The 12,670-nt window shown below is 36.5% G+C and overlaps 1 protein-coding gene and 1 long non-coding RNA gene across 2 annotated transcripts; both read right to left on the reverse strand.

Moving 5' to 3' along the window:
* Window positions 1–514: 514 nt before the first annotated feature.
* On the reverse strand, window positions 515–2,294 carry LOC120210977. Its single transcript, XM_039209613.1, has 2 exons — window positions 686–2,294; window positions 515–591 (listed from the first exon to the last, which is right to left on the reverse strand). The coding sequence occupies exons 1-2, from the start codon at window positions 2,292–2,294 to the stop codon at window positions 515–517; spliced, it is 1,686 nt and encodes a 561-aa protein (XP_039065544.1).
* A 338-nt stretch (window positions 2,295–2,632) lies between these two features.
* Window positions 2,633–8,015, reverse strand: LOC120210970. Its single transcript, XR_005524551.1, has 4 exons — window positions 7,848–8,015; window positions 7,145–7,757; window positions 5,294–5,297; window positions 2,633–3,103 (listed from the first exon to the last, which is right to left on the reverse strand). It is a non-coding gene; the product is annotated as an uncharacterized LOC120210970 (long non-coding RNA).
* Between the last annotated feature and the right edge of the window lie 4,655 nt (window positions 8,016–12,670).

The raw sequence follows: 12,670 nt of genomic DNA on the forward strand, positions 1-12,670 counted from the left end.
AGAAACATCACAAGTCCAACCAAAGACCATTAGAAATGTCAACTAGAAAAACAGAACAGATAAGCATTTACATATGCAAATAAACATGGAGAAAAAACAAACTCACTTCACCCCAAATAGAAGCTGCAAGATGAGCCCTGATGCAGATCATATGAGAATTCAAATCATCATCACTGCAAATTTGCAACTGAAAATTTAGAAAAAAAAAAGAAAAAAAGATGTGCATTAGTTCACTATTCGAAAGGCTTAAACATCAACTTTTGCCAAAAGAAAATGGCAAATGGTTAAGTCCATGCAAGATCTCTAGCATAATAGGGGCAAAATCAATTGGGTTATGTTTCTACCAAGTTCTTTCCGTTGTCTCCCATGGAGCATATTCCGAGAAGCTCCTGGTTACACTGACATGAGGGAATAGCAATTCAGTCTAAACAAATAATACCGGTCAAGGCAAAGGGATCGAGCTCCCAATATCCTCTCCAGCAACTATCGTCTCTTGCGTCCTGGAAAGCTGGAATCAGATGAGAAAATCTAGACAATTCAGTCTCCGGAATCTCAATAACACCAGCTGTAGATCTTTGACTTCTTGGAGCCCTATAAAGTGATTTAGGACTGTTTACACATGAGAGAACCATAACTTTTTTGTTCTTTTCATTATCTTCCAACACTTCCACAATGTCGCATTCACCTTTGCCCAAGTTTGAATCTGAAGAGTTCCAGCTCTTGTATAATGCCCAAACCTCCCCCGTTCTAGGGAAAATTTTGAATCTGTTTTTTCCTATGTGCTCAACTCTTACTTGATGCGAGACTTCATTACAGGAGACAAGTTTGGTTTGACCACTTTTAACTTTAAATATCCCACAACAAATAGGAAATTTCAAGTCTTTGGGTCTTGAGCACACCTCCAGCAGAGCCACATGCAATCTGAAATCAGGAGTAGCTTCGATCTTCTTAACTTGGGCGTACTCCTTTGGCATTCCATCCCCGCAATACAATGCCCATATCTGATCAACAGCAAATTTATCCTCGGATTTCTCCCTCTTAAAATCGTAACACTCTAAATTTGAAGCTTTACGTGCAGGAGACATTGTTGTCGAGACACTCGAGGTTTTAGTAACATCAACTGTACCACTAACCCTCTCATGTAAATGCATGTTACCAACAAGCGGATTCAAGGAATCTCCTTCTGTATTACCAAAAATGTCATACTTTTCATTTTTGTTGGAAACTGAATTATTCTTGCCATTTTCTCTAGTGTCATTTTGACTTGCATTTGCTTGACTGCTGCTCAAATCTCTCGGTGACCTATGAAGTTTTAGGCAATCTGTGGTGAGATAATTTTTCTCACACTTTTTCTCGTTGTTCGTCTCATCCACAACATCATTTGAAATAGAACTTCCTTTGGGCTGAGTCAAGTTGCAATCTCTTATAGCTTCGATACTTTCATCCTCATTACTCGGCTTCATATCACCAGAATCAACCAGCTCAAAAAGGTATGTAGGAAGAGAAGCAGGATCCAACTCAAAAGATCCCACAGGTATATCTTCTCTTTCATTGCCAGTCATTCTTAATGAGGGAACTCGATGTGAAAATCTATAAAGCTCAAATGATGAAATCTGAAACGAGATAACTCCACATTCAGTTTGTCTAAAAATACCGACAAACCCTTTCACTTTACCCAAATGAGCAATCCCAATGCCAACTTCCTTATCAAAATCAGTGAGAACCTCCACAAAATCAAACTGGTACGGTGGCTTATGCTTTTCTGGTTCTGAAGCCCATTTAACATCCCAATCTTTGAAGAGAGCCCAAATTTCCCCTTTCCGAGAATAGACAAAAAAGCATTTACTGGAAAGTTTTATGAGGTCAATCCGATGGGAGAACATCAGACGATCTACACATGCCTCTGATGACCCATTGCGGTACTTGCCACAAGAAACAGGCAGATCCAGATCGACCCAGTTCTGCTGTTTTTCCTCGTCCGGGTCAGGCTCTAGCCAAGTAATTTGTAGCTTGAAACCTGGACGGTACACCTTCTTCACCCGTGCATAAAATCTTGGCATGCCATCCAATGTGTCATAAATAGCCCAGACTTGATTAACAGCAAAAATGTTCTCTGACCTGTACTTCTCAAAATCAGTGAACTCAGGATCAGGGTATTCAAGTTCCTGAGGAGATGGATTCACATCTCTACTTGACTCTAAACCACTATCAAACTGGTGTACTTTATTTTTATCAAGTATAACAGTTTCCTCTTCCTTCCCTTTAGAGTCCCCAGTTTTCCTTTTCTTTTTCATGACATCATCTTCAGGTTTGACTTCTTTCTTATATACATCTGCAGCAGTTGTAAAGCCACCGGAATTATCCTTTTTCTTACCTCATCATCCACCTTTCCCTCATTGGCATTGGGTGGTGTCGTTTTCATAGAATTTTTATATGGGCTTGCAAAATCATCATCATCATCATCTGCCAATTTTTCCTCATAAGAAATGGGTTGTTTTTGCCTTGAAGATCTCCTAAAAGGATGACCTCCATTCAAGTTTGAATTTGCCCTATTATTATTACCGCAATCTTCCTTACGAGTCACATTTTCAACTTTGATTCCACTGCCAGTTTCACAACTTACATCAGACTCTTCTACGGACTTCCACCCTCTCTTCTTATTGGCATTTCTTGAAGTTCATGATTCCTTCGGCTTTGAGGCAGTGGGCTTATGCTTTTCAACACCTTTCTTTCTATCTCTCATGTTTGAACTCTCATCTACTTTCTGAGCTGTGAACCCCTCCTTAGACTGGTGCATTTTAACCCCTACTTTCTCTTGTTTCTTAGAACAACCAACCTGAGAGCTTCCTGCCTTTGGAATGGGAGCAGACCCGGCAAATATATGTGGGACGTGGACACCAGAAGGCTTAACACTATTGTAATGCGAAGATGAGTTACATGGGACATCATTGGAGAACTGATTCCAAGAGTATCCCTGAGGACCCAAGTCATGGGCAATGAAGATAGATCCACATGAAAGACAACGTAACATCCTGTTCACAAAATCTTTGTCACACTGGAACTTGAAACCACAAGCATTGCAGAGGGTCCAAAATGTTAGATGCTTTGTGTAGAAATCAGAGTAATTCACATTAATTTTTTATAATTTTCAATATGACAGATTACATATTTATATACAAAATATCTCTCTAAAATAAGAAACTCTAAGAAAGGAAAAATAATAATCCTAGGATATGATCCCTTAAAATAAGGGATTGTAGAAATCTATTTACAAAATCATTTCTCTATAGGAATGGTAACAAATCATATCTCTATAGGAATGGTAACAAATCATCTCTATAATTCCTACACTCCCCCTCAAGCTGGAGAATATACATTGTATAATCCCAGCTTGAATAGGAATTTATTGAAAACAGGCTTTGGCAAAGCCTTAGTAAGAATGTCTGCAACTTGTTCTTCTGAAGGAATGTATGAAAGTGTGGTTGTCTTTTTGTTAACTTGATCAGCAATAGAATGCCTATCAATCTCAACATGCTTTGTCCGATCATGTTGAATTGGGTTCTTGGCAATTTGAATAGCAGATTGATTATCACACAAAACTTCAAAGTGATCCTCTTGATTAGTGACAAGTTCTTTCAGTAGTTTAAGTAGCCAAATTCCTTCGCATATTCCCAATGCTAGTGCTCTAAATTCAGCTTCAACACTACTTCTTGAAACGACAGATTGTTTCTTACTTCTCCAAGTTGGAAGGTTTCTCCAAACAAAGGTGCAGTAGCCACTAGTGGATCTCCTTTCAGTAAGGTCTCCGACCCAACTAGAATCTGTAAAGATCTTAATAGTTTTGTCGTGTGTCTTCTTAAACATTAAACCGTGTCCTGGAGTTTTCTTCAAGTACTTGAGAATTCTATTTGCTGCTGCTGCCATATGCTCTTCAGTAGGATTAGTCATGTGTTGACTTATCACATTTATAGGAAATGCTATATCTGGCCTTGTCAAGGATAAATAAATTAGTTTCCCAACTAATCTTTGAAATTTCTCTTTGTCTACCAATGACTCATCTTCTTTGTTAAATTTCAAGCTTGCCTCCATTGGTGTATCAATCAACTTACAACCAAGAAAACCAGTTTCTTTGAGTAAATCAAGTACATATTTTCTTTGGTTGATCACAAGTCCTTCTTTTGACCTTGCCACCTCCATTCCTAGGAAATACCTTAGCTTTCCCAAGTCCTTGGTTTCGAATTCCTTATTTAACAACTTCTTAAAATTGCAAATCTCTTCTTCATCATCTCCGGTAAGAATTATGTCGTCCACGTACACAATAAGGATAGCTTTCTTATTTGTAGAAGTTACCTTGATAAAAAGAGTGTGATCGGCGAGGGATTGCTTGTAGCCATTTTTCAGGATGACTTTAGTGAACCTCTCGAACCAAGCTCTGGGTGATTGTTTTAACCCGTATAGAGACTTGTTGAGTTTGCACACCTTGTTACTTCCTTCAACAGACTTTAAGCCAGGTGGCAACTTCATATAGACTTCTTCTTCTAGCTTGCCATTAAGAAAAGCGTTTTTTACATCAAGTTGGTGTAATTTCCAATCGCAATTTACAGCCAAACTTAGGAGTACTCGAACAGTATTCAGCTTCGCCACATGTACAAAAGTTTCTGTGAAATTTATCCCATATGTTTGTGTAAAGCCTCTGGCCACTAGTCTCGCTTTGTATCGTTGGATGCTACCATTTGAGTTATACTTTACAGTAAATATCCATTTACAGCCAACAACCTTTTTTCCTTGAGGAAGGTCCGTAACAGTCCAAGTAGCATTTTTCTCCAGTACACAAACTTCCTCTTCAACAGCCCTTCTCCATTTTAAATCCTTTAGAGCTTCAGCTATGCTTGTGGGAACTTGTTCTTTATCCAAGTTTGCTGTAAATGCTTGAAAAGACGACATCAATGAATTATAACCAGCAAATTTTTCAATAGGATGCTTGGTGCGCTGTCTAACCCCTTTTCTAATAGCAATAGTGAAGTCATCTAGAGTAAGGGAAGTGGACTTACTGATTTCTTCTTCTATTTCGGCAACTGGACCCAAATCCAATTCTAGACAAGCATCAGATTGCAAAACAGCCTCAGAAATATATTTACTTTTCCTTGTATAGAAACGGAGTTGTTTGATTGGTGTTGTTTGTGGAATATTTTGAATTGGAGTAGGTGTATTTTCAAGAAGGGTATTTAAAGTGGGTATGGGTGAAGTAGTGATAGGTACTACCGGTGGATCAATGGGAGAAGTTACAGGTGACAAATCTGTAGGTAAGGACAAAATTAGTGGCAATTCTGAAGGTTGAGAATGAAGAGTATGAGGAGATACCTGATGTGGCTGAAAATCCTTCCATGTCTCCCCCTGAATTTCAGCCTGAGTGAAATAGAGATCATGCTCATAAAATATTATATCCATAGTGGTAAAAAATCGTTTTGAAGGAGGATGATAGCATTTATAATCCTTCTTAAGTGAAGAATACCCAACCAGTACACACTTTAATGATTTAGGATCTAACTTAGACTTATTAGGAGCAATGTTTTGGATAAAAACAGTACAACCAAATATTTTAAGTGGAAGAATGGAGGAGATAAGTTTAAAATGGGGAATGTATTACAAAAATATAGATTGAGGTGTTTGAAATTGTAAAACCTTACTAGGCATTGGATTGATTAAATATGTGGCAGTTAATAAGGCTTCCCCCACAAATATTTTGGAACATTAGTGGTAAATAGAAGAGAACGAGTAATTTCAAGGAGTAGTCTATTCTTTCTTTCGGCAATACCGTTTTGTTGTGGGGTGTCAATACAAGAACTAATCTGAACTATGCCATTTTCCCTAAAAACGCACCCAAAGACTTAGCAAAAAATTCACTGCCATTATCAGATTTAAAGAGCTGAATTTTAGACCCAAATTGAGTGAGAACCATGTTATAAAATTGGGTAAAAACACCTGCAGTTTTAGATTTATCTTTTAACAAATAAGTCCAAGTTATCCTACTGTGATCATCAATGAAAGTGAAAACCACTTACAATTATCAGCATTCTTCACCCGAGAATGACCCCAAATATCACTGTGGATCAAAGCAAAAGGGTGAGAAGGCTTATATGTAGAAAGAGAATAAGTTGATTTAGTATGTTTGGCAAGAGAGCAAACTTTGCAAGAAAAAGAATTTGGCCTTTTATGAATGAATAGAGCAGGAAAAACTTTTGTAAGATAGTGAAAACTAGGATGACCAAAACGATAGTGCCATAACATAACATTATCAACTTTTTCTAAAGCGGTGAAAGATTTCGAGATTTCGATTTTAGTAGAGGCGGGAAGAATGTAGAGACCATTCTACAAGCTGGCCTTACCAATCATCTTCTTCGAGTTCAGTGCCTGCAAAGCACAATCAATATCATTAAAAATTGTAGAGCAGTGCAAGTCGGTGGAAAGTTTACTAACGGAAACGAGATTGCAAGCCAGATTTAGTACGAAGAGGACATTTTTAAGTACAATCTGGTCATTGAGAAAAATAGTTTCATGTCCTTCTATTTTGCACAAAGAACCATCAGCCGTTTTGATAACTTTACCAAAGTTTAAAAAAAATTGCAAAATAAATCTTTATTACCAATCATATGATCCGTAGCACCAGAATCGAGGATCCAATTAGGAGACGACTGGGAGGAGAAAAAAACTGTAGCATGAGATTTACCTTCTGGTTCTTTCATGACCAGATTACCTTCTGATTGAGCAACAGAATCAGAAAAATTTTCTAGATTTGAAGTGATCTTCAGAGTAGGAGAAGAAATTGTGGACATCATCTATGTTGGAAAGAAACCGTAACCTAAGATGATACCATATAGAAATCAGAGTAATTCTCTGTAAAATTTTATACTTTTCAATATGACAGATTACATATTTATATACAAAATATCTCTCTAAAATAGGAAACTCTAAGAAAGGAAAAAATAATAATCCTAGGATATGATCCCTTAAAATAAGGGATTGTAGAAATCTATTTACAAAATCATATCTCTATAGGAATGGTAACAAATCATATCTCTATAGGAATGGTAACAAATCATATCTCTATAGGAATGATAACAAATCATCTCTATAATTCCTACACTTTGCTTGCTGATAGACGTTCGAAGCTGTGAAATTTGAAGAACAATTCTTGTAGTTGTTAGAAAAACCAGACTTACTATACAGTGGATGCCTTATTCGATGGGTGAGATGTTGGCTTTGGTATAGTTTTCACTGAGGCTCTACACTTCAAATCATATTGATAACGTGCCATTTGGTCTGAAAGTACCCTGTTTGCTTCCCCAATTAGCTTAAAAGCAGCCTCAGCACCAGGAAATTTATTCTTGTCTGGATGAAGCAATAGTGCAAGCTTTCTAAACTGCTTCTTGATTAAACTCTCATCAGCTGACTGTTTGGTTTGAAGAATCCCATACCAATCCTTTTCTGACCCGTATATGTTGTGTTTTGCAAATAGTGAACATTACAGACTGCCAACAATTGGGTTATGTTGTCAAGCTCAGGGAACAATTTCTGTGCCCTCAATGCAAACTTATTTGCAGCCTCGAAATCACCATTTTGCATCTTCTGTTCAGCGATTACCTTTGCTCTAATAGCCTCCTCTTTGTTACATTCCATGGCTGATAGGACATAAAGACTGAACACTTGAATTTCTGAACCTATCTACCTTTCGATTACTATCATCCAAAATACTCAACCTGCACCAATGCAACCAAACGACTTAGTCAAAGATATCCAATAACTCTCAACTAAAGCCTAAATTTGAACAATTCACAACAGAAGCCCACCATTATAGAAACAATCAACAAAACATCTGCTAGTCAGCAGTCAACACATCCAGATTTAAATGAGACGCAAGGACCAGCCTTCGACACTGAACAATTCGTAGCAGCCAGACTCGTGTAAAATCCCAATGCTCACAAAAGCTAAGAATTCAAAGTGTAGAGCCTGCAACAAATTTCGAAAGATAACAAGTAAAGCCATTGGCCCATTGCTAAATGTTATTAGGATTAGAGTGTCAAGGTAACTAAACATGTCAACCAGAACATAACGGTTGAAGCCAAAGAAAAATGCCACAAAATCATAGCAAGAAACCAACCAACCAACCAAATTAACAAGAAATTAAATTAAAATTAATATGGATATAAGTGAGAACCCATAAAAATATGAACGAAACACCAAACACATAAGTATATATTCTGCTTAGTAGTTGGTACAAGCAAGAAAAAGGACACAAGTGGAGAGTAAAATCAGTCCGAGTTTTAACATGCATTCATGTACATCGGCACCGGAAAAATAAATAAAACAGAACAAAACATCAGCTAGTAGATTTGATTAATTCTTAGCAGTTTAGATAAAATATCAAGCAGATACCATACTTGTCCACTTTCTCGTTTTCTCAAGAACCAAACAATCCCCCAGAAACCATAAAATCCGAACTGCATTCAGCCAAAAGAAGATCAAAAAGCCAATAAACAAACGAAAACAAGAAAGTCATCTATGATTTAACCATTGAGCAAACATTATACAATATATACTAATCAATTTAACGAAGAAATAAAGCAAACCCAGATTGGGAAAAAGGGGTTTAAAAAGACACTCACACCCACCAAACCCAAAGTGCAGGACAATTTGAAAATCATTAAAAGAAGGAAATAAAGATCAGAATAAGATACTAGAAACAACCAAAAAGAAACTTACATTGAAAAGGTAGCAATAAATGTGAAGCAATTTCTTAAAGTACTTGGGTAGATAGAACTAGTGGGTGTATAGAGTGAGAGGGAACAAAAAGCAAAATGAACAAGAAAAAGAGGGAAAAAATTGTGGGATCGGAGCGAAAGTTGGGGAAAAAAAGAAGAGGCTTGAAATTCTTTTGGGAGAACTCCCAAGTGCATTTCTCCTTTGTTATTCGTACCAAAATACAGGGGTAAAGACCACGTTCTTTGTGTGTTTGCCTTTTCTGATTTGTTTCGTTAGTTTGAAATGCAAGCCGTAACTTATGACATTGATCAAGTATTGGGCTTGGGCCTAAGTTTGTTTTTAATTGGGCTTGAGTTGTTCGATACGAAAATAGTGTATATATTTATGGTAATGAAAAGAAAATATTAAATCGATATCCATCAATTGATAGAGTGATTAAGGCTATCCTCGCCTATCGCTGTTAAAGCTACACCATCTCATTGCAAAAATAAGTGGAATCTCTTAGTAAATTCAACGTCGAATTTGTCCTATAGTTGCCTTCATGATATATGTCCATGTGCTCAACACGAGCCTTCCACTCCCTCGTTAGAAGTTGTTTTGTCCTAAGAAAAGCATTGTGATCATCATTGCCTTGAGGATAGCCTGCACCCCTATTGAAATGTCTTTAATTTGTGTTTATATGTTTTAAAGAATAAAAATTAATGAAACCTCAAAGGAAAACTAGATAACCAAATTCGTTTAATTTCTCTATCAATCCGAGGAACATAGTAAGTTTAGATTAAGTTAATGAAGTCAAAATGGAGCATGTATTTTGTTTTTGTGTTATGTGAATTCGTTTTGTGTAGGCATTATGTGTAAAATACTGAAATTATGATTTCGACTCTTAATTGAGGATTTTACTAGCATGCTAAAGGATAAGATACGTTATTGTATGTTTTGCTATGAAATTTTGATGTTTTGATATATTCTAGCATATGTGATTGATATGTGAAATGTGATTTCTTTATGAAAATATATTAATTTTCATATGCAATAAAAAAATTAATTACACAACGATCACAAGTTCAAACAGTTATGGAGGTAATTCTAAGCTTCATGAAGTGGGTTACATTCAAACTGTGACATTATCGTGATGTAATGGACTCCATTAGATAAAAAAAAAAATCATTAGCAGCACTATGCTAAAAGTAAGGAGCTAATAATTTATAGAGGAAGCTTTATGAAGTGAGTTTTGTTCAAATTTTTTATTTGAAAACTTTCCAACAACTTGAATCATTTGTTCCTCTCAACACACATATTTTGCTAAAGTAATGAGTCAAAAAGGTAACATCGAGAGCCCAAACTTTATGAATAAGTATTCTGCTAAAGTCAATTACATATGAGCACTTGAGAACTTTTTTTAAACAGTATTTCCTACGTTACCTATACTAAAGGAGTGTAATATTTTATCAAATAAAAGATTTCTAATAATTAAAATAGAAACACTCTTTAAAAAGTCTAGCAATTGAATGTACTACTTACGTCACGTTATCCACATCCAATTTGTAGGTTAGACAAAAATAGAGGGGCTTTTCAAAAGTTTTCACGAAGACCGGGGTTCGATGGATATCTTGATGATTAAAAATCTAAGGCGAAACCAAATTGAATCACATCACCTTCTTAAATTAAACCATCAATCTTTACACTTATTAAAGGGCTATGCTTTTTTGAAAATTGGAGAGCGATTGATTTAATTGATATTTAGTAAATTGATTATTTACGTCAATTGTGAGCCCAATATAATTGTCATGGTTTTTTTTAAATCTATGCATCAAACCTTTCATATTTTGAAAAAAAAAATACATTTTTAACAAAACAAACTCTCTCAGAGATCATTCTGACTCAAGAGCTTAAAATTAAGAAATAAGTTAGCTCTAGAATTTCTGCCTCCACCACCACCACTTATACCTCCACATGGGGTTCCAATCAAAACAAAATTTGATGTTGCAAAAGAAAGGTTGCACGATTAATTTGTAACGTCTCAAAATTTGGGTTGGTAGTTTAGGTCAGCAATCAGATAATTTTTGGAGTGTCTGATAAAAATTAATTTTTGGAATTTTATTCGGTTCATTACAAAAAAAATGGCGCACGATTGGGGGTTTCTCTCGGTGCACGTTAGCAAGGCTAATGGAATCTGAGATTTCCATCGTGCCGTCGGCGATTCGTTTGCTTCTCCGTTAAATTGTTTTGTTTCCTTGATAATTTTTTGTTGCTCTTCCTTTCGTTTGCCAGATGGACTGGAGAAAGTTGTTTGGGAGCTCATCAGAACAATCCCTATATTATTTTCCCCCAAAGCATCGCGAAGGGAATCTGGTTGTTCTTCCCCCCACCAGAGGTCTTCGACGCTGGAATCTCTGAATGGGAACTGTCTCTGGTAGGAAAATTCCTCGAAGCAACACCCAATTTCTCCTCTTTACAATGGATTGTCGACAACCAGTAGAACAGAGCTTTACAAGGTTTAAGAGTCCAGGTGAGTTCGGCTGGCAACGACCTCTTCATTTTCTATTTCAATTCTGTTACTGCTAGGGATTGGGTGTTAGAGAATGGTCCATGGCACATACATAACAAACCACTGATCCTTAGGAAATGGGAGCCAAATTTGAAAGAAAATTAGTTTCAATCTGTATAAAATACCAGTTTGGGTGCACCTATACAACGTCCCTCTTAAACTTTTTACCCAAGATGGCCTTAGTTACATAGCAAGTGCCATAGGAGTTCCCCTTTCTATGGATTCGATAACAGCTTCGAAATCCAAACTTGAGTATGCAAAAATCTGTGTTGAAATTGGGGTAAATGAAGAAATTCCAAACTTTATTGAAGTTGTTCTGAAAGATGGCCAATCCACTTCGATTCAAGTGGAAATTCCCTGGCTTCCCCCTTCCTGTAGGAAATGTAAAGTTTTCGGCCATTCTGACAAGGGATGCCTGCATAAACTGAATCCAACCTCAACGGTTTCCCAAGTTTGGAAAAAGAAGGAAGATTTAAACTCAAATTTTGTATCCCCAACAATAGGAGGAGTTGAACTTCTTCAGGAACCTTAGAATTCAGAATCTATGCTATCAGAAGATCAGAATCCTTCAAAAACTATTGATGTTAATGAACTAGATCACATTGAGACTAAAACAGACTCTAATGTTAAAGAAGAACAAAATGAGCATCCTGTATTCGATCCTACAGCAAGTGTCTCTATAGACTTAGTTGATGAGAGGGACCATCAAACAAAATGCCTTAAAGAATCAATTGAGGATGAAAAGATAGTCACTCAAAAAATAGTTCTAAAATGGGGAAGAGGTAGGCATGTTAAGAATAACTCCAAAGCATCACTAGTAGGTTCTAAAAACAGGTTTGAGGTGCTCAATATAATAGAAGAAAATTCACAAAGCGCAGATCGACCTCCAAGGAAAATTCGAACTGCTTCTATGGGAGTTGCAGGCCTGATAAATGAGTTAAAATCGAAGAAGAGGGAACACATAGACAAAGCTCAATGCAATGTAGTAGAAGGTCATGGGGGTAATGTGGGATCATCATCTAAATGATACTAAGCTTTTGGAATATAAGAGGTCTTAATAAACCTCTGAAACAAGAAAGAGTACTTCAAAGAGCTAACCACTACAAAATTGATGATTTGTGTTTAATGGAGACTATAGTCAAACTAGATAAATCAGAAACTATTTTCAAGTCAAAGTTTGCTAATTAGAATGTTTGTACCAATTATGACCACGCTTTAAATGGGAGAATTTTGGAATTATGGAGGAAAAGAATTGATCTCTCCATCATCCATGTTACTGATCAATGTATCACTGTTAAAGGAAATTATCTTGGGGCTCCTCTGTTCATCTGAGCTATTTATAGAAGCAATGAAGGAATAGTA

The sequence above is a fragment of the Hibiscus syriacus genome, unplaced genomic scaffold, assembly GCF_006381635.1.
Source record: "Hibiscus syriacus cultivar Baekdansim isolate YM2019G1 unplaced genomic scaffold, ASM638163v2 tig00109948_pilon, whole genome shotgun sequence".
NCBI lineage: Eukaryota > Viridiplantae > Streptophyta > Magnoliopsida > Malvales > Malvaceae > Hibiscus > Hibiscus syriacus.